The sequence below is a fragment of the Chrysochloris asiatica genome, unplaced genomic scaffold, assembly GCF_000296735.1.
Source record: "Chrysochloris asiatica unplaced genomic scaffold, ChrAsi1.0 scaffold00002, whole genome shotgun sequence".
Classification (NCBI taxonomy): Eukaryota; Metazoa; Chordata; class Mammalia; order Afrosoricida; family Chrysochloridae; genus Chrysochloris; species Chrysochloris asiatica.
In genome coordinates, this window is record NW_006408520.1 from 25,862,523 (window position 1) to 25,886,090 (window position 23,568).

The 23,568-nt window shown below is 39.4% G+C and overlaps 1 protein-coding gene across 1 annotated transcript in view; it reads left to right on the plus strand.

The window, feature by feature from the left end:
- GBP4 (guanylate binding protein 4) overlaps positions 1–23,568 on the plus strand; it is a 145,579-nt gene that overhangs the window by 37,821 nt on the left and 84,190 nt on the right. The window contains exons 7-10 of the mRNA XM_006831063.1: positions 514–726; positions 6,853–6,955; positions 7,292–7,485; positions 8,134–8,319. Coding sequence (XP_006831126.1) covers positions 514–726; positions 6,853–6,955; positions 7,292–7,485; positions 8,134–8,319 — 696 coding nt within the window. The remainder of the gene's footprint in view (positions 1–513; positions 727–6,852; positions 6,956–7,291; positions 7,486–8,133; positions 8,320–23,568) is intronic.

Sequence of the window (23,568 nt, forward strand, 5' to 3'; positions counted from 1 at the left end):
CCCCAATCCCAGAGCCCCCACTCACCCGCACCGCCTGGCCGCCCTGGCAAACCGGAAGTCCTGATTGTAATTTATAAGGGCTAGCAAAAACAATTCTTTTGCTAGATCTTCTCATACTCAACTTCTAATTAAGAGAATTCGTGAAGGCTTCTAAAGTATACTCAGAATGCATTTAAGTTATGTGTGGATTGCTTTTTCAGGTTTATATGTTCATCCATAGCAACCCAGGTTCTCTGAGAAAACTTTCCTTACAACCAAATTGACCTTTCTATGACTCATTGCAATATGTGGATCACTTTTAAATACACTATAGCAAAAAACAAAACAAAAACACCATAGAGTTTATGCCAGACACTTCCTCCACAAATTTATATATGCTGAAGCTTACCTGTGTCTAACACAAGACTTCCACCTCCTCTCTGAGGCTGTCAGTCTGCTTTTTCTGAAAGAACTAAAGTTGGACTATCCTTCTAAGATCTTATTTCTATTGTGCATCTCTACCTTTCTCTGCAGGCAGCCATAGGAAAAATGAAAGATGACTTTGTGCTGCAGAATGAAGAGGCTTCTGTGAAATACTGTCAAGCTGAGCTGCAGCAGTTGTCAAAAGTCCTGATGGAAAGCATTTCGGGAGGAATTTTCTCTATTCCAGGAGGACACAATCTCTATTTAGAAACAAGGAGGAAGGTTGAAGTAGACTATGCACAAGTTCCCAGGAAAGGAGTTAAGGTGAGGAACAAGGGAAGTGGAGGGAAGCCCAACGAAAAGGAATCAGGGGGCCTTTAATCTTCTGAAAATCTAAGATCACTTCACTAATGTTATTGTTAAGTGCTGTTGAGTCAGTTCTGGCACACTGTGAACTTGTGTTAGGATTTCTGAGGAGCAGCTGGTGAGTTTAAAGCATCAACCTGGTAGTTAGCATCTCAGTATTTTTCATAAAGCACCACACCCACACCAGGACTAATTCCAGTTATACTGAAAACACAGTGATATCTTGGCATATCCTGTTTTATATCCACAATTATTGAGAAACTCTAAGAGAAACCAAGCATATATACTCCTAAAGAAAAGAATTAGAACTAATAATGAGATAATATAAAAGATTTCTTTCATTTTTCAAACAATGTGATCGTATTGTACAAAGTACCAAAAATCTAACCAACTTTCCTTGAGTTGAATCAGTTCATGGTAATTCCATGTATGTCAAAGAAGAATTTCTACATAGGGTTGTTAAATGAATATGATCTTTCAGAAGTAGGTCACCAGACCTTCCTTTCAAAGCATCTTTGGGTGGATTTGAACCTTAAACCCTATTGCTCTTTGCTTAGCAATCAAATGATTAACTGTTGCCACCAGAGGATTATGTATAAGTATGTTGATGCTATTAAGTCCAACAACTTGATTCTAACCTATAGCAAGCCTATATAGGGTTTCCGAGGAGCTACTGGTGAGCTTAAACCATCAACCTTGTGGTTCAAACTGACTTTAACCCACAGCACCACAACAGGACTCCATGTATCAAGAATAGCAGATATAATATTAAAGAAGCAACCTTTGTTCTCAAGAAGCTCATGATCATTTTGAATTGAGAAACAGTCATTTGGATATGGTGTGATAAGGATCTTATTGTTCACAGCTGCTAACAAAAATGATGAAGATAATAATTACAATGACTAGCATATATCGAGCACTCACTTCTTATTCCAGGAATGGTCTTGCATGTTTTTGTTGGATTATAATACAATTCTAGGAATACTAGCATTCTCAGACAATATAGTTAGTTATTTTAAGTACTATCAAGTTGGTTCTGACTCACAGTGATACCGTATAGAGTGGCTGGTGAGTTTGAACCACAACACCTTGTGACTCAAACTGGACTTATCCTACAGTGCTTATCCTACAGTGTCATACCAGGATTCCCTCCGAATGTATGTATATATTCTGTGTGTGTGTTCTTGTTTGCTGTCAAGTGTCATTTAGTTGGTTCCAACTCATAGCAACCCTGTATGGGGCTTCTGATGTGTGACTGGTAAATTTGAAACGCTGACCTGTGGTTCAAAATAACATTATGGGCCTGTGTTTATCCTGCAGTCCCACACCAGACATGTTCACATGAATATTGTTATTGTTGTTGTCAGGTGCCATCAAGTTAGTTCCAACTCATAGCTACACTATACACTACAGAATGGAAATTACCAGATCCTTCACCATCCTCACAATTGTTCTTGCATTTGAGCCACTGTGTCAAAACATCTCATTGGGTTTCTTCCACTTTTTGGCTGACTCTCTAGCTTACCAGGGATATTGTCATTCTCCAGGGACTGGTTAGTCCTGAGAACATGTCAGAAGTATGACAGACGAAGACTTGTCATCTGGCTTCTAAGGAGCATTCTGGTTGAACTTCCAACACAGATTTGTTTGTTCTTCGGGAAGTCCATGGTACTTTTAATAATCTTTTCCAAAACCGTAACTCAAATGCATCAATTTTTCTATGATATTCTTTATTCATTGTCCAACTTTCACATGCCTATGAAGCTATTAAAAATTTAATGACTTAGGTCAATTCCATCTTAGTCCTCAAACTGATGTCTTTGTTCTTGAACATTTTAAAGAGGTCTTGTACAGCTGATTTGCCTAATAAAATGCATTGTTTATTTTCTTGCCTGCTACTTCCATTAGTGCTAACAGTGGATCTAAGCAAAATCAAGTCTTTGACAACTTCAATTTTTGATCCACTTATCATGAGGTTATTTATTAGCCCAGTTTGTTTTAAAGTACAATCCATATGAAGGCTGTGGTCTGTGATATTCATAAGTATTTTAATTCCTCTTTGCTTCCAGTAAACAAGGTTGTATAATTTGCATATCACAGGCTGTTAATGAGTCTTCCTCCAATGCTGATGCTACAATCTTCTTTATATAATCCAGTTTCTTGGACTATTTACTCAACATACATATTGAACAAGAACCATGAAAGAATACAATCCAGTAACACATCTTTCCTGATTATAAACCATTCAGTATCCCCTTGTTCAGTTTGAATAACTGCCTCTTGTTTTGTGTATAGTTTCCTAAAGAACAGAGTTAAGTGTTGTGTAATAGCCTTTCTTCAAAGTGTTATCCAAAGCTTCCATAATCTACATAATCAAAAGCCTATGCATAGTCAATGAAGCTGAAATAAACATCTTTCTTGTATTCTCTGCTTTCAGCCAAGATCCATCTGACATCAGCAATGATATCTCAAGTTCCAAGTACTCTTCTGAATGTGAATGAATTTCTGGTAGTTCCATCATACTCTTGTAGCCATTTTGAATAATATTCAGCAAAATTTTACTTGCATGTGATGTTAATGATATTGTTCAATGATTTCCACATTCCGTTGTGCAACCTCTCTTTGGAATGAGCACAACTTTGGAGTTCTTCCAATCAGTTGGCCAGGTAGTTTCTGTGGCATAGATTAGTGAGTGTCTCCAGTGTTATATTAGTTTGCTGACATATTTTGGTTGGTATTCTGTCATTTCCTGGAGTCTTGATTTTCACCATTGCCTTCAGTGCAACTTGGACTTCCTTTAATACCATTGGTTGTCAACCATATGCTATCTTTTGAAATGAGTGAACATCAACCATATAGTTTTGCCAGTGTAACTCTATGTATCCCTTCCATCTTACTATAATGCTTTTTGCATAATCCAATATTTTGCCCATAGATTCCTTGAATTTTTTTCTTCATTTCTTTCAGCTTGAGAAATGCTGAGCATGTTCTTGCCTTTTGGTTTTCTAACTCCAGGTCTTTGCACATTTCATTATAATACTTGACTTTGACTCCTTGAACTGCACTTTGAAATTTTGTGTTCAGCTCTTTTACTTCTTCATTTCTCCCATTGACTGTAGCATCTCTATGCAGGAGAGCAGATGTCAGAGTCTCTTTGATATACATTTTGGCCTTTTATTCATTACCTGTTTTTTAAATAACATTTTGCTTTCTTCCCATAAAGTGTATTTGATGTCATCCAACTATTTTGTGATCTTCAGTTATAAGTGCCTAATTGAAGGCAGGGGTGGGAACCTTTATACCTGCCAAAATTTGTAACATCATGTTTGGGCCATACAAGATCATCAACTTAAAAATTAGCCTGCTATATTTGGTAAAACACTTAATTAACTCACCCCTGATGTGGTGACTAAGGAGCTATGGTAGCGTAGTGGCTACAAATCGGGCTGCTAATCTCAAGGTCAGTAGTTCAAAACTACCAGCTGTTCTGTGGGAGAAAGATGAGTCTTTCTGCTCCTGTAAAGATTTATAGCCTAGGAAACCCTGTACAGGGTCACTATGAGTCAAAACGACTCCACGGCACACAACAATAACAACAATGTGGTGGGTGATATTGTAGTTACTTGGCAGGAACAGATCAAATTATATTTTTGGCCTCATACAGCTCATGGGCCAAATATTCCCCACCCTTGGCCTAATATATCAAATTTGTTCTTGAGATGGATTCCTAATTCAGATGAAATATGCTTAAGGTCACCTTTTTTAACTCTCATGAACTTGCTTAAATTTTCTTCAGCTTCATCCTGAAAACTCACATATGAAATATTGATGGATGTTCAACACTTAGCCTCTGGCCGTGGTGTTTTGGATGATGATATTGAGCTTTCCCACTGTCACTTCCCAATGATAAAGTCACTATAATTCCTATGTATTCCATCTAGTGAGATCCACGTGTTTAGTCACCTTTCATGTTATTTTAAAAAGGTATTTTCAATGAATAAATCATTGGTCTTATAAAATTCTATCATGCGACCTCTAGCATCGTTTCTATCAAGGCCATATTTTCCAACTACTAATCCTTCCTCTTTGTTTCTGACCTTCACAGTTTAATCACCAGTAACTATCAGTACATCTTGGTTGCATAGCTTATCAATTTCAGACTGTATAAATTGGTAGAATTCTTCAATTTCTTTATCACTGGCTTTAGTGGGTTGGTTTGTAACTTTGAATGATACTGATATTAACTGGTCTTCCTTACAGGCATACAAATAGAGATCTTTATGCCTTTCATTTCATTTTTTACAACTTTTCTAGATTCATAATTCATATATTACAGGTTCCAATTATTAATGGATATTTGAAGTTGCTTTTCCTCATTTTGGATTGTTTCCATCAGTAAATGAAAGCACCAAAAGCTTTACTCTATTTATGTCATCATGGTCAAGTCTATTTTGAGGAGGCAGCACTTCCCAGATATATTTTTAGTGTCTTACAAACTGAAAGGCTAATTATCTGGCATGATATGTGATAATGTTCTTGTTACCTTCATAATGTTTTCACCTTTTGGCACTATATCTTATAATGTTCTTGTGTTTTTTTAATAATGCTTTCCTTTTCCAGCACTTTGTCTGACAATGTTTCACTGCTACTCATAAGCTTTGCAGTGACTAAAAATCACGAAGTAATCTGTGTTTCATTCCTCATAGTCTGTATTAGTTTGGAAGCTGTAGTGAAGCTTGTCCACTATGAGTGACCCTGTTTGTATTTAAAATACCAATAACATAGCTTCTACCTTTCTAACAACGCACAAGCCACAATAGTACAACAAACTGACATATGAGTGGTGGATATGTATGTATATGTATATAAAATGAGAATGATATGTATGTTATTCTCATTATATATGTATGTGTCATTGTTGTTATTGTTGCTAAGTGTTGTCTAGTCAGTTCTGACTTATAGTAACTCTGTGTAGGGTTTTCAAAGAGTAGCTGGTGAGTCTGAACAGCCAACCTTGTGGTTAGAAGTTGAGTGTATCTCTTACAGTGCCACACGAGGATGCAACATATATGTATATATGTATAATTGTCTTGGTTGTTGTTAAGTGCAGTAGAATCAGTTCTGACTCATAGTGACCCTGTATAGGATTTCTGAGAAGTGCCTGGTGGGTTTAAACTACCAACCTCACAATTAGCAGACCAGTATTTTGCCATACCAGAACTCCATATTAATATATATATATATATGTTTTCACCATATATACACACACATGCACATATACATTACAGCACAAGATCAATAGTTCAAATCCACCGGCTTCTCCTTGAAAACTCTATGCAAGGTCACTATGCGTCAGAGCCAACTTGAGGTCACTGAACAACACTATATATATATATGCCATACTAGAAAATGCTACTGGGCAATTTTATTCTGTCATATGGAGTCATCATCAGTCAGAATCAACTGAGCAATACCTAACAACGTAACAACAATATAATCACAGTATTACTACCATTTTCCACATTATACAGCTAAGAATATAATAAATAGAGCCAAGAATAAGTTTCTCAGGGTAACACAACAAGCATGTGGTAGAGTTGGTATGGCAGTTCAGAGTACGTGGAGTCTATTCCCAATGGGAAATGAATCGTAGGAAAGTTCGTAGCAAGAGGAGATAAGCAATACAAGGTGAATTATTGACAGATGTCATCCTTGTTAAGAAAGGAGGGAACAGCATCTGACCTGAAAAAATAAAAGAATTTTCAAGTCTATGAAAACAACATGTATGCCTATGAAAACAATATATGTTATGTGTTTTTAGAACTGCACAATTTAATTATGTATTTCCTGGGAGGAAACTGGACAGTATCACTAGGAATAGAGGCTAGAGAGAAAAGACGCTGTGATTGAGGGTTTTTCACGACCTTAAATGGACTTGGAATTTACACTGTGTTCACAGAAACAAAGGAAGCTCTGGGTTATACAATTCAGAGTCATGTTTGAAGTTTCAGGGCACAATTCTTTCACAGCAAGAGACTAGCTCTCTAGTGCCTGAAGTGGCTTTACTTCTTGTTGGTTCCTCAGGCCAACGAGGTCCTCCAGAGATTTTTGCAGTCACAGGCACCAGTCGAAGAATCCATCCTGCAATCGGACAAAGCCCTCACAGATGGGGAGAAGGCCATAGAAGGTACAATGGCTGGACTCAGCCTACATTGGGATGGGGAACTTCCTGCATTGTGCTCTGATGGATCTGAAAGGAAGATCTGAAATATGGAAATTCTCATTTTTAATGATGAGATGTTTTACTGAGTCTGAAAGTAATCAAGGGAAGTTGCAGTTATGTGTGCCAAGATAGACAGGCAGAGTATTTTCCATCATTTTCTGAAGTGCCTTTTTTACTGTTAATACCAAAAGAATACAGACTCATATTCTTCTTTTTTCAATCAGTTAGATGCCTTAGGTCAGGAGGGTAGAACACAGGCCTGACATGTTCTCTTCTCTCCCTACATCCTTTGTGGGACAGCGGAACGGGCCAAGATGGAGGCAATAGAGAAGGAGAAGGAGCTGCTGAAAGAGAAACAGAAGGAGCAGCAACAAAAGATGGAGGCTCAAGAGAAGAGCTTCAAAGAAAACATGGAACAAATGAAAGAGAAGATGGAAAAGGAAAGAGAAGCACTCCTGAGAGAGCAGGAAAGGGTGCTGGAACATAAACTTAAGGTAAGACTATCCTGGGTCTGGGCTGTGTCTGACAGACATTTTCCTGGTACCTAAAGAAGAGAAGGGTCAAAATGTAAAGCAAAACCCTGGTCTCAGATGGAAGAATATGGGCATTTGGTTTGCTAAAATCTGCAATCCATCAGGATGAGACTGAACCCCTTACTAAGTCACCAAAACACCAGCACCTTCTTCAGTGTTAGGCTTTGGAGAAGACAAATGGCATGCACAGCTCTATGCTGTAATTGCACAATAATCTCATTGTGCCTATTTGAATATTACCTTATTCCTATAGTCTTTATGATTCCTGGTACAATATCAAAGAGACCTCAAGTAGATCCATCATATCTTGTATTAGATTTGGTCTCACATGAAATACATGGTGCTCTGATACTTGATGTGTTTTTTTCCAAATCTGTCTGAGTCACCCTATGCAACTTAGAATAATATGCATTCACTGTACTGATCTAGGTATTTGTAAGCAGTTTATTACACAGGTCTAGCAGCTCTCATTATTTTTTTAGATGTTTGTGGCCATGCTTCCTCAGTTGAAACTGAGAATTAATTTCCATTAAACCTTTTTTTTTTCCCAAATGGCAAAACCATGACTCTTGATAGTTGTTTTTCACAGTTACTTTTTCCCCTTTATAGGTCCAAGAAGAATTTCTTATGGAAGGATTTAAAAAGAAGGCTGAGACGTTAAATAGTGTGATATGTCGACTACAAGAAGATATTGAAGCAACTAAGAATCGTTCTGGATTTGGTGGTTTTCTCGCTGATTTGGGTGATGCATTAATGTCAGTAATATCTCTTCCTGGTAAATTTATCCAGACAGTGGTGAGAGAGATCAGTAAATTCTAAAATAGATTGGAATTCCTGCTATAAAAATTATAAAAAGAGGCTTCTTTTGTCTTAAGAGTAAAATGTAGTTGGTCACTTAAAAATATTTGTTTCATGTTTGTTTCATTCAAGAAAACCTCTAAAAATAAATATTTGCAAACTGGTAAACAAATTTGTGTTCCTCAAACTAAGTTTTGATTTACTTAATTAAAAAATAGATAGCTGGAAAATAGAAGATAATGAAAATTTCACAGAAAAGATACAAGCAAACAATTCACAAATGAAAAGATGAAGCAATTTTTTTGGTCAGTTTTTTCATAGACAAAGAGTTCCTTTCTTCAGGCTATTATGAGTTCTTATGTATCAGTGAAACAAAGAACAACTCCACTTTTAAAAAGGGCAATAACAGAAAAAAAAATTTAAATGCTTAATATCCTCATAATAATGATGTGAAAAACTATGAGGCAACTTTTTTACTTCTAAGATTGGCAAAACATAAGACATGTCAGGAAATTGAGTTGACAATTGTTTAGGGAAATAGACACTCTTATATTTGCTTGTGAGAATGTAGATTGGTATACAATTACATATCAGAATATTAAATTTATAAGTCTACATTTGATTCTTCAAGTCTTTATTTGGGAATTTATATTATAAAGTTATTTACACAGTAGAAAATTACATCTATTCAAGAGATCTTTTGAAACATTGTTGTAGTGTCAAAACATTGAAAAAATTAAAAATCCCTCTATATGGTACTGGTAATGTAAATCACAGGACATATTTACAAATGAAAACTCTATAGACACTAAATGAAAAGGCGGAGCTTTATTTGTACTAGTCCAATAAAATAACCAAAATTGATAGTACCATGAAAAAAATGACATAAATGTAGAAAGAATATATCTTTGCCTCCATAGATTTAGAAAATAATGAAGCAATACATATATTAGTATTTTCTTGTCTTAGCCTAGGTTCTCTAGAGAAGCAAAACTAGTGAAACATATATATGTATCTATAAAGAAAGACAGATCAAGGAACGGCTCACACAGTGTTAGTGTTTAGCAAGTCCTAAGTACTTGGGTTGAAGTCCTGGTGTGGCACAGTGGGTTAATGTGCTGGACTGCAAAGTTGGTTCGAACTGCAAGGTTGGCAGTTCAAGCTCACCAGCTACTCCTTGGAAACCCTATACAGGGTCGCTATGGGTCGGAACGACTCAAGGACTCTTAACAACAAGTATTTGGGTCAGATGCCAAGATGTAAGTTTCTGATTCACTTAACTGCAGGGTTGATAAACCAAGACTGACATGTCACACAGGTAATATTGCAAATTGCTGACAACTTTCGGGACAAACGATAAGCCAGATGAAGTCTCCAGATCCTTCATCAATGCAACAAGCTCTGCCCAAATGTCCATATATTGGAAGCAGAGCACCTGCTTGAAAGAACTTCCTTTCAATTGATTGGATGTTTATAATATAACTCATTATAAAGGAGGATAGGTTATATTAGATGTATCTTCATTGGGGATGACTACATCTTAACTACTAAATCACTGAAAATCCTTTCCCAGCCAAACTGACAAGAAACCATAATAATCACTGTCCACCCCTTATCGATTTGGCACCTATATACATCTCTTTCAACCATACATGACATCTAAATTAACATAATTATAAAGACATACTTGTGCCTAATGTGATACAACTAACATGCATACAGCCAAAAACACACTAAACACATTTACATCTTACATTTTATAAGTTAACAAAACAAAAATCTTTGATGTACACATATAAGAAATAAATACTTACAACAATTACAGTACTCATATCTGCAATGCTCACATGACTGTAGCTGGTATTCAAAACTACTTTCTTTACCTGTATATCCTGAAGCATGAGAAACCCAAAGTGGCCAGAAATCATTCTTAGATTCCAGGTAATTGTTCTCACTTAGCATTCTGTCTCCAGGTGAGAATATTTCTACTTTTGGAACAAAACCTCCAATCCAAAAGAGGCTAGGGTCCAGGTACTATTGGAGAAACAGCATCATAATTAGACATTGGTTTACAGCCTATACAGTCTTCTGAAGAACATTGCCCCAATACTGCAAGGCATTTTTACCTAGTTGATATCTGAATTGTATATTTAGAAGACCATTCCACGGTTTTATTAAGCCAGATACTTCAGGATGATGGAGAACATGGTAAGAGCAGTGAATTTCTTGAGCATAGGTCCATTGCCATGCTTCATTTTCTGTTAATTGAGTCCCTTGATATGAGGGAATGTTGTGTAAGATAAATTGATTGTAGATAAGTCATTCTGCAAGTTCATGAATGATCATTTTGGCAGAAGCTTTGTGGATAGGTAAGACAAATTCATGTCCCGTATCCCAAGTAAATGTCTATTCAAGTAAGAACAAAACTGTCCCTTCCCCTATGGAAGTAGTCTAATAACATCAACCCAATAGCAATTTGCTGACTTATTTCACCATAGAATAGTATCATATCACAGATTCTGTGCTGGTCTCCACTTCTGGAAGATTAGGCATTCAGCGTTTACTGTACCCAAGTCAAAATTGGTGAGTAGAAGTCAATACTGCTGAGACCATGCATAACCTACATCCCTCCACCATGGTCATTTTGTTCATGAGTTCATTGAGCAATGACAGGATCCAACATCCGCAGTAGACATAACAGTTATTAACACTCATTTCATCTCTCAGTTGGTCCCCAGATATAAAAAGGAAACTAAAAAAACTTGAGGAGGGTCTCTAAGCAAATCAACAGAACCTGTTAAACACAGCCTTCAAGGTCTATAATGGTAGAGAAGAACAGAAAAAACAGGATAAGGCCCAAAGAGACAAGGTGAAATACCTATTACTGGCCTATTTTTGGTCTACAGGGTTCCAGACCAAAAAAGGAATATAATAGAATTCAAGTGTAACCAAGAGGGTCATTGGGCAAAAAACTGCCCCAACCCTCGTCCTCCCCCTGACCCCTGCCCCGCCTGCAAACAGGGGGGACATTGGAAGGTTGAGTGCCCCTTTCTCCAGAGAGGTAAGGAATCAATAGCCCCCCAGTCCCACCTAATGAAGGGGTTTGCCCTACCAGAGCTTCTAGGACTGGCTGCAGAGGACGGAAGGAGCCCAGGATCACTGGCCTCCACGGAAATAACTCACAGTGAACCTAGGGTAATGGTCCATGTTTCAGGTAAGCCAGTCTCTTTTCTTTTAGACACCAGGGCCACATACTCAACTCTACCAGAAAGAATACTCAGGGCACACCCTACCCCTACATTAATAGTTGGGGTTAACAGAGTCCCTACTTGGTCTTCCATCACAGAACCCCTAGCATTCTCACTTCATGACACCCCATTCTCACACACCTTTCTAGTTCTACCCAAGTGCCCTACACCAATCCTAGGACAAGACATTCTAGCCAAGTTCAAAGTCACCCTCATATGATACCCTATTAAAACTGCCATGTCTACCTCACTGACAGGCTTGTTCTTGCTGTATGATGCTGCACCAGATTCCTCTCCTTCAAATCCCTAAGAGGAAAACCTCCGCTGCCACCTAACCTAGTCAATCCTCAAGTCTGGGATGTAATACAGCCTTCTATTGCTGTCTGCTATACAAATCTCCCTAAAAGATACCTCTACCTTTCCCAGTGTTCCCCAATATCCAATAACTCTAAAACACCAATGGGAACTCAAGCCAGTTATTCAAATCCTCTTTAAAAAGGGCTTTCTGTGCCCAACTCACTCCCCATACAATATACCTATTCTCCCCATCATCAAGCCCAATGGGAGTTATCATCTAGTCAAGACCTGCATGCTATCAATACAGCTGTACTCCCATACACCCTGTCATCCCTAACCCATACATGCTCCTCTCCCAAATACCTGCTAAGAAATCCCATTTTACAGTCACTGATCTCAAAGACGCGTTTTCTACCATGCCTTTATACCCCTCCTCCCAAAATGTCTTCGCCTTCACATGGACTGACCCTGATACTCACCATTCTCAATGATACACGTGGACAATGCTCCCTTAGAGTTTCCATGATATCCCCCACTTCTTTGGCCAAGCACTGGCTAAAGATCTCTCACCCAGTACCCTCCTTCAATATGTGGATGACCTACTTCTATGTAGCCCTTCACTCCAGGACTCACAAAAACACACCATCTCTCTCCTTAACTTTCTTGCTTTCAGAGGATACCAAGTCTCTCCCCAAAAGATACAGCTCTCTCTAACTTCTGTAGTCTACCTGGGTGTATCTATCTCTCTTCACAAGCATAAAATCACTCTTAACTGGAAACATTTAATAGCAGACTTGCCTATCCCTACCTCCGAAATGGAAATTGTGTTCTTTCTAGGGCTAGCAGGCTACCTATAACTATGGATTCCCAATTTTAGTCTCTTAGCTAAGCTGCTCTATGAGGCAACTAAAGGAAACTCTTCAGAGCCCCTAGACCCCAACCCACCCCATTCATAAGGCTTTTAAATCCCTTCAATCAGCCCTTATATCAGCCCCAGCTCTTTCACTCCCAGACCTGTCCCTCCCTTTCTTCCTATATGTAACTGAGAAACAGAGAATTGCCATGGGAGTCTTGGGGCAGATGAAGGGACCTACTTATGCTCCAGTTACCTATCTCTCCAAACAGATGAGCCCCACTGTCAGGGGATGGCCATCATGCCTGCGAGCTCTGGCAGTAGCAGCACTGTTGTCCCAAGAAAGTACCAAACTCACTTTTAGTGCAACCCACCACTATTAGGTCTCCACACCACCCCCAATATCTACTCACCCACAAAGCCTTCACGCCTTCATGCTTTCAATTATTCCATATGATTTTCATTGAAAATCCCAACTTTAAATTAGAATCTTGCCCCCCTCCTCTCTATAACCACGAGGGAGCTTTCTCACTCATGTATGGAAGCTCTAGATCATCTCCTCTCTCCTCTACCCCACATCTCCTCCACCCCACTGCCCCACCCAGATCACATATGGTTAATCGATGGCAGTTCCATCACCTCACCTACAGGCCAAGACCAGGCTGGCTATTCCATTGTATCTTCAGATAGGGTAATTGAAGCCATGTCTCTTCCCTTTAATACCTCCCAAGAGGCTGAACTCATTGACCTCACTTGAGCTTTAACCCTAGCAGCCTCCAAAACTGTTATTATACACACGGACTCCAAATATGCCTTTCACATTTTACACTCATATTCAGTCATTTGGCAAGAAAGAGGTTCATGTCCACATGAACCTATAAACAATGGTCCCCTAATCTTACAACTTCAAGCAGCAAAACTTCCAACACAAGCAGGATTAATACATTGTAGGAATCATCAATCCACCAATGACCCCATCTCACAGGGAAACAATAAGGCCGACCGCAAAGCAACACGAGCGGCCATGCTCCCACCTCCATCCACACAAATGCTTGCTGTTTCCCCTATCACACCCCTCTACAAACCCCTTGAAACATAAGAATGCTTCACCAGGGAGCCACATTCTCTGGGGATTGGCTTCTTCTCAAGGGACTATACATTCTCCCCAGGTCACAGGCCACACACATCCTCATGGATATACACAATACCCTTCACATAGATCATGAACCCCTACTCTGCATCCTATGACCCATATTTTACTGTCCCAAAATTCCCTCACTACTCCAACAAATAACTTAAACATGCCCCACTTGCTTAGTCACATCCCCACAGGGAACATTGCATCTCAAATTATTCCCCACCCTTCAAGCCCATGGCTGTCTACCAGGAGAAAACTGGCAAATTGACTTCACACACATGCCCCCTCACAAAGTACCCCTAACCATGGTAGATACCTTCTTGGGATGGATCGAGGCCTTTCCTACCACCTTGGAGGGTGCCCCAGCAATCACGTATGCTCTTTTAACTGAAATTATTCTGCGCTTCGGCCTCCCACACACTATACAATTGGATAATGGTCCTGCCTTCATCTCCTGTATCACCCAACTCACGGCCCAAGCCCTCAACGTTACCTGGAAACTCCACATCCCATACAGACCTCAATTATCTGGCAAGGTGGAAAGAGCAAATGGCCTTATAAAAACACAATTAAAAAAGCTTTCATTAGAGTTACATATGCCATGGACCAAATTACTTCTCATAGCACTGACAAGACTAAGGGCAGTCCCTTGAAAACCCACCTTCTTTAGCCCATTTGAACTAATGTATGGAAGACCATTTCTCCTGGGAAATCTCCCAACCACCTCACCCCCACTTTCTTACTATATCCCAACCCTAAGTATGGTCTGTCATTTGTTGCAAACCCAAGCAAACGAATTTCTACCCAAACTCCACCCAACAGAACAACAATACTTCCGGATCCAACCTGTCAACCAGGTGTACATGAAAACTCTCAACCCAAGCCCTTTGCAACCAAAATGGGAAGGACCCCTCGAGGTATTACTCATCACCCCCACAGCAGCCAAATTAGCTGGCAGAGCTTCCTAGTTACATATGTCATGTATAAAACTGGCACACATAGTTTCAGCCACTCCCAAATCGGATATTAACCCAGGTATACTCCTCTATACTTTCTCTTTCACAGGCCCAACCAAGCTCAAACTCACCCACATCCCAGAGGAATAAATGCATGACTTCTGCCTAGTCAAGCAATTTTTCTGCTTCCTCGGCCAGGTGGGCTAGCTACTCCAGTGGTTCTTTCCAAAGGCTAACACTCCTGACGGTGTCTTATTCTGGAACAAAGACCTAGTTTTCCAGGGCACACTCTCTCTGATTTCTCACCGGATGAAATCTCTCTGCTGACAGTCTTTTTCCTCTGCTGACTAGCTCTACCTCCACATACTCGGTTAGACATACCTCCATGTTAACTTGCCAGCTGGCTTTCCTTACACCCTTTGGGGCACTATATATTGTCCTTGCAGTAGGCCTCTTTGCTGTCTCACCCCCTGAGTGGCCTCACCATTCTCAAATAATCTTAGCCTTATTCTTTCTCCTCATAGTGGGACTTATCATCATTCCAGTATCTCTCTGTATTCTTTATCTCAACCTTGATGATCAGATTGTGCCTTAGCCAAAATGGCAAAACATGCTTAACCCCTCATACAGCTTGCTCCAGTGTCCTAACCTTTATACACTCTGCCTGCTATCTGGGACAAACACCTGTTGCCAAGTAGTTTTGTGGAATCAGAATATGGTACCTATCCAAACGATCTAACTGCATGGCTTCCAAATCCACAGCTTGCAAAAGGTGATGCAACAAGTCTGTCTGCTGGACATATCAAACCCAAATAGGCATGTCAGGTGGCCAATGCAGAGAGGAAAAATATCAGTGTAGAAGCCTCATAGAACCTCACACAATGGCTGGACCCAGGATATAAAGGGTTATGAACATGGCTAGATCCTGACAGCATCCGCCAACCCTATCGCACACTAATCACTGAAATAGTAAACATATTCAATAAAACCTCATGCTGGGTTTGTTTGCCCTATAAGAACCTGGGGTATTCAGCTATTCCGGCCAACCCAGTCCCTAAATCATATCCTAATACAACCACCATACAGTACACAGGACCTCTCCTCAAGGAGATTGGTCTCAATAATTCCACCAACTTCATCTGCATTCATAACCACAACATCACTAACTTTTCCTCCCTCTCTCTTCCAGACTCCTGGTGTGCTGACATAACAATGCAACCCAATATGTGGGCCGAAAAGAATATTTTTCTTATGTGGAAATAAATTTTCAAATGCCTACATATTTAATCCCTGTGGCCCGAATCTTAACCGCATCCAATATGGATACCATTTTCCTCCCTTCTCACTGTACTCACTAAGCAATAGGGGTAGCCATAGGAATAAGAATCAGCAGCCTGCCGGGAGTGGGAATGGGAGTGGGGGAAATAGGAACATCCATACATCTATTCCAAAGTTTATCAGAAGCCCTGAAAGCAGACATGGAGAAGGTAGCAGATACCCACCTTGCCTTACAAAATCAAGTTAACTCACTAGCTGAAGTTTTACTCCAAAACCAACATGATTTAGACATCTCTTATGGCCAAGAAAGGAGGAATATGCCAGATCCTAGATGAGGAATGCTGTTATTTTGTCAATGGGTCTGACATAGTCCTAAGAAAGGTAAAAGAACTAAAGGACAGAATTTGCACTAGGCAATCAGAAATAACAAATTATGGTTGAACCCTAATGTCCTACTGGTGGCCTTGGCGCCTCCCCTTCCTAGGGCCATTAACTATAATCCTTGTGATACTGATATTTAGCCCCTGCCTGTTTCACTGTCATCAAAATTTTCTTCAGGAATGCAAAAGGGCCCTCACAAACCAGACAGTAGGCAACTTCCTCATGGGCAGATACCAACCACTGTCAAGCAACAGAACCAACCAGCCAGAAGAACACACCAGATACATAGTTCCCATCTCTTTTACCCCTTCCAGCAGGAAACAGCTCCAGAAGAAATGACCTCCGCCCCTGTACTCATAACAACAAAAGGCTGGAATAATAGAATCCCTCATCCACACGGATAATAAAATAGCTGCTTGCCGTGCTTCCTCTCTCCCTATTGGAACTTCCTCTCTCCCTACCAACTCATCATCCCTAGTCAACCTATCACCTACCTCCACTAACTCAACCCCTCCCTTTAAAAATCCTTCCCTGGCAACACCTCTCTCTCTTCTGACCGCCAATAAAGCCTTACACGTGGGTGTTTGTGTTCCGGCTCATTCCATTCCACACTAACAACAACATCAAAAATTACACTGAATGTCAATTGAGTGGCAAAAGGGATAAGAAAACAAGACCCTTCAATATGCAGCCTGCAAGAGGCACACCTTACACGCAAAGACAAAAACAAACTAAAAAAAGATAAAGAATGGAAAAAATATACCAAGCTAATTGTAATTTTTAAAAAGCAGGAGTGGCAATATTAATCTCAGATAAAATAAACTTTAAGGCAATAGCCAGCATAAGAGATAAAGAAGGACATTATCTCATGATTAAAGGGTCAATTGTGCAGGATGACATAACCATAATAAACATCTACACTCCTAATGAAAGAGGACCAAGATATATAATGCAAATCCAACTAAAATTGAAGAAACCAATAGACAAATCTACAATTATAGTGGGAGATTTTAATATGCCACTTTAAAAAAGGGATAGAACAACAAGAAAGAGACTCCACAAAGATACAGAGGAACTAAGCAGAAAAATCAACAAACTTGACCTCATAGATGTGTACAGAGCATTCAACCCAACAACAGCACAATAAACATTCTATTTCAGTGCACACAGAACATTATCCAGAATTGACCATGTGTTAGGTCACAAAGCAAACCTCCATAAATTTACAAACATCAAAATACTGCAAAGCATCTTTTCAGATCAAAATGATATAAAACTAGAAATCAACAATAAGAAGACCAAGGAATTAAAACCAACTACCTGGGAACTGAATAACACTCTGTTGAAAAGTGATTGAATAATAGAAGAAATTAAACGTGAACTCCAAAAGTTCCTAGAAACAAATGAGAATGAAAACACAACATACCAAAATCTTTGTGACACAGTGAAAGTGGTGCTGAGAAGACAATTTATTGCAGCAAATGTGCACATTCAAAATGAAGAAAGAACCAAAATTAAAAGATTAACACAGCATCACCAATAATTAGAAACAGACCAACAGAGGGAACCTACAGCCACCAAAAAAAGAGAAATAATAAAGACTAGAGCAGAAATAAATGAGATAGAAAACAGAAAAACTACAGAAAGAATCAACAGGACAAGATGCTGGTTCTTTGAAATTATTAATAAAATTGAAAATCATGGGCAAACCTAACAAAAGAAAAGAGAGAAAAGACACAAATAACACATTAGAAACCACATGGATGCGGACACAATGGAACCAAAGGAAATGAAATGATACTAACAGAATATTATGAAGAGTTTTACTCCAACACATTTGAAAACTTAGAAGAGATCGATACATCTTTGGAAAAACATGACATACCCAAACGTACACAGAGTGAAGTAGGAAACTTGAACAGACCCATGACAAAAGAAGAAATTGATCAGGTCATTAAAAAAAAAGTCCCAACCAAAAGAAGTCCAGGTCCAGATAGCTTCACTTGTGAGTTTTCCAAGCATTCAGGGAAGAGTTATCACCTCTTCTACTCAAATTAGTCCAGAATATAGAAGAGGATGGAAAAGTTGCTAATACATTTTATGAAGCAAGCATAACCCTTATACCAAAATCAAGGAAGGACATCTCTAAGAAAGAAAATCATAGACCAATATCCCCTATGAACATAGATGCAAAAATTCTCAACAAAATCCTAGCAGACAGAATCCAGCAGCACTTCAGAAAAATAATACATCATATCAGGCATGCAATGATGGTTCAACATAAGAAAAACCATCAATGTAATCCACCATATAAATAAGAAAAAAGAAAAACCACATGATCATTTGATTGATGGAGAAAAGGCATTTGAGAAAATCCAACATCTATTCCTGATAAAAACACTCAACAAAGTAGGAGCTGAAGGAAAATTCCACAACATAATTAAGAGCATATATACAAAACCAGAAACTGAAAGTCTTCCCTCTGTGGACAGGAACTAGACAAGGATGCCCTTTGTCACCACTCTTATTCAATATTTTGCTGGATGTCTTACCCATATCTATACAGCAAGATAGGAAAATTAAAGGCATCCAAATTGGCAAAGAGGAAGTAAGAGTCTTTCTATTTGCAGATGATATGATCCTATACATAAAAAACCCCAAAGACTCAGTAAAAAAGCTACTAGACCTCATTGGAAGATTCAGGAAGGTGGTAGGATATAAAATTAACATACAAAAATCAATTGAATTCCTCTACAGCTGAAAAGAGCATTAGGAAAGCAATATATTTATAATAGCCACCCATAGGATGAAATATCTAGGGAAAAAATGTACCAGAGAAATAAAGGACTCATATAAAGAAAACTACAAAACATTACTCCAAGAAACCAAAAGAGACTTAAGATAATGGAAGACTATACCATGCTCCTGGATAGGAAGATTTAACATTGTGAAAATTTCAATACTTCCCAAAGCAATTTACACATATAATGCAATCCCAACCCAAATTCCAATGACATTCTCCAAAGAGAGGGAAAAAACAATCACAAACTTTATATGGAAAGGAACGAGACCCAGAATAAGCAAAACATGGTTTAAGAAGAAGAATAAAATTGGAAGCCTCTCACTCCCTGATTTCAAAATTTACTACATGGCTAGAGTGGTCAAAACAGCTTGGTACTGGTACAATGAAAGATCCATGGATCAATTGAACAGAATCGAGAATCCAGAAATCAACCCATCCACATACAGCCAACTGATTTTTGACAAAGTGCCTAAGTATATTGCATGGGGATGAGATAGTCTCTTCAACAGATGATGCTGGCAGAACTGGAAAGTGATAGGCAAAAGATCGAAATAAGCCCTTTACCTCACACCTTACACAAAACAAAGTCAGCATGATTACCTACATGTGAATCCCAGAACTAAAAAGTCATCAATGAAAAATAGGGACAAATGTGAGGGTTCTAAAACAAAGCACACAGAGAATACCAAACATTTTGAAAATTACCAAGGCAAAAGTAGACAAAATAGATCTGTTTTGGAAGAAGTGCAGCCAGAGTGCTCCTTGGAGGCCAAGATGGCTTAACTTCATCTCTCATACTTTGGACATAGTGTCAGGAGGGAACGGTCGCTGGAGAAGGCTATCATACTTGGTAAGATGGAGGGCCAGAGAAAAAGAGGAAGACCCCCAACGAGATAGATCAGCCAGGTGGCATCATTGATGGACACAGGTGTGGCAGTGGTAGTGAGGTTGGCCCAGGATCAGACATTGTTTCATTCTTCTGTGCATGGGGTTGCTATGAATCGGTTCCAACTCGATGGCACCTGACAACAACAAAAATTAAAAATGTATGTACATCAAAAGATTTCACCAAAAGAATAAAAAGGGAGTCCACAGAATGGGGAAAAAAATATTTTACAACAATGTACCCGATAAAGGACTAATTTCTCAAATATATAGGAAACTACAACATCTCTACAAAAAAGACAAATAACTCAATTAACAAATGGGCACACGACATGAACAGACACTTACCCAAGGAGGAGATTCGGGCAGCCAACAACCATGAAGAAATGTTCATAAACACTAGTCATTAGAGAGATGCAAATCAAAACAAGAGTGAGATATCATCTCATACCAGCAATAACAGGAAAGGTCAAAAAAGTAGAATACAATAAATGCTGGTGAGGATGCAGAGAGACTGGGGCCCTCCTACATTATTGGTGGGATTGCAAAATGGACCAACCACTCTGGAAAACTATCTCAGAAAGTGGGAAATGGAAATACCTTATGATCCAGCAATTCCTCTACTTGGTATTTATCCACAAGAAATACAAGTAGATATATGCACACCAATGTTCATAGCAGCACTATTTACAATAGCAAAAAGATGGAGACAGTCTAAGTCCCTGTCAGTGGAAGAATGGATAAACAAACTTGGTACATACACACAGTGGAATATTATGCTACCTTGAAGAATAACAAGGAAGCTGCAAGCTACCACATAACATGGATGAACCTTGAGGACATTATGCTGAGGGAAATTAGTTAGTCACAAAAGGTGAAATACTGCAAAGAACCATTATTTTAAAAGCTTAAGAAAAAGTACCCACACCAAAAGAGGATAAAAATAAAAATTATTTGCTGATTACCAGAATGTGTGTGTGGGGTGAAGTGGGGTGAGGGAAGGGAGGGGAAGGTGGATAACAGGGTAGGAAATAGACAAAGGATAGTTTGGGTTGGGGGGCAACAGTACACAAGAAGAGGGAGGGGAATGGAAGAACAAGGCAGATGGGAGATCAGTCAGGCAAGTTTGCTTGGGCTAAGTGGGTCAGAGTTAAATAATGAAATATGCACAACCTTGGAATTAAAGGGCTCTGGGATACAGGGATTGAGGCATGGTTTGAACGGGTAAAAGAGGGAAAATAATGTTAAGGTACTAGGCTGTCTTTTGAAACTTTGTTTCCCTTTCAAAATAGACACTTGAAGGAAAGAGAAAGGAATAGCCAGAAACCACCATAGAAAGCTTGTAAATCCATCTTCAGCCTATAACTGATTGGAATACCAAAAACGGGGTATTGCCCAGGGAAGGAGGCTTCCTGCAGAGACTTTGCACTGCAAAGACCATCGGTGTGATCCTGATCCCTATCCAGAATCTTCTGAGGTAGGAAAGTTCCACTTGACAGAATAAGCAGATCATCCTGGAGCTGCTTGAAGAACAGAAGATACTTCTTGTAAGTAAGACCAGCTGGGGAAAAAAAAACAAAAAACAATAATGGCAGTCTGATTGACTACTACAAGAATAAGCAAGGTGTTCACCCGGGAGCCATCAAGGCAAGTGGTTGGTTCCCCTCAGGGCAAATCCCCTTCTAAGAGTAAGTTTCAAGTGGAATACATGAGCAGGCATGTAATCTTGCTGGTGACCACGTTGGTCACTGATAAGGGGAATGTGGGAAAAACAGCAATTAAGTTGTGAGCTAAGTCTGACCATGTTCAATAGACTCCTGTCAACATGGCTGGAGACCTGGTTAGCCAGCAGTATGGTAAGACCTGGGGATGTCTGGACCCAGAGACAGGGACATGGCCACAGAGGACTAGAGCAGAGAGTGAAGCATCAAGTTGATATGAAGTGAGGGGAGATGCACAAGAACACCCATACTTGCAGATAGTACTCACTTGACCTGGCTTCAATGGCTGGATGATCAGAACTCGACTAGAAGAAGAAAGAAGAGGGGAAAAAGAGTAATCCACTACAATCTGATGAACTTGACCTGTACTTATGGATGTAGTAACTCAAAAAAGAAAACACATTTTTATAGCGAGGATCATTCCCACCCCCTCAGTACACAGGGTTGACAGGGATGGGCAATTTGGACATTGTCTCCCCAAAATGGGGGGAGGGGGGGTGGCGAGCTACAAAGGCAAGACTGGCTACCAAGCTTTCAAGAGGGAGCCTAGTTCCAGAGGGTGAGGGGAAGGTAGAATCTCCACTGAGTTGTTTCCAAACTGTCTGGACAGGGCTGATGAAAGGAGATAGGGATAAGACTCCTGTGATTCAATAGTGAATAATTGCTATCAGGACTGACTGTGAATGTTGGAAATGTAATGGTAGAAGTTTTTTAACAAAAGGAGGGGAGTGGTTGATTTTGCAGTACAGGAGTGGAGGTCCCTGGGACTTACAACATAGCACACCAAGGGAGAAGAGTGGAATGCAGGACCCTATCCAGAGAAGCAGCAATGCCAGAGATGGAGGCAGAGAGTTTGTCCACTTGGGATGGATGCTTACATTCCTCTCTAGAACTGCTTCCTTCCTCTGCTCAGTCCAAAAATAGATTATTATTATTATTTTAGTTTTGTGTACATTGACTCAAGTTTGATTTGCATGATCAGATAAAAGGAAATGTAAAGACAAAGAGTGCATGATGCAAATATCCCTGGAAACAAAAGTTGACTGACCCCTATCCTGAATGCTGTGCCTTCAATGACTGCTCTCTTTCCAGTTCTGCTGCAGCAATCCCAAAATCCAAAATTCCAACCCCCCTAGAGAATGTATCAGATATTTCTTTCCAAGGTTCAACTACTATCTTTGATTGTCCTGCAAGTCACAAAAAGCTATTTGTTTATATTGAAGAGCTGCCAAAAGAGCAGCTGAACCGCAATGTCCAGATACAAGCAGAAACATTATGCTCCTATATTTTCAGTCAAGCAAAAACCAAGACCCTGAGACAGAGAATCATTGTTACTGGGAACCATGAGTCATCTTTGTCCCAAATCATGTCTTTCTGTGGATCATTGTGTATTGTGATGCTGCGATTGTTTAGTGGGTTAGTCAGAAATTTTGATTGTTTCTGTCTGTGACTATGGAGAAGAAATAGACATGCCAGGCATAGTAATCTATGTTTCTTAATTATTCTTTCTCTGCCCAAGGACTTACTGAGGTCAAATATATATCAAGAAAATAATTCATAAATCATGTAAGCATAAACTACTATTGTTGTTGTTGTTGTTGTTATGTGCCATCGAGTCGGTTCCGACCCATAGCGACCCTGTACAGGGTTTCCGAGGGTGTAAATCTTTACGGGAGTAGAAAGCCT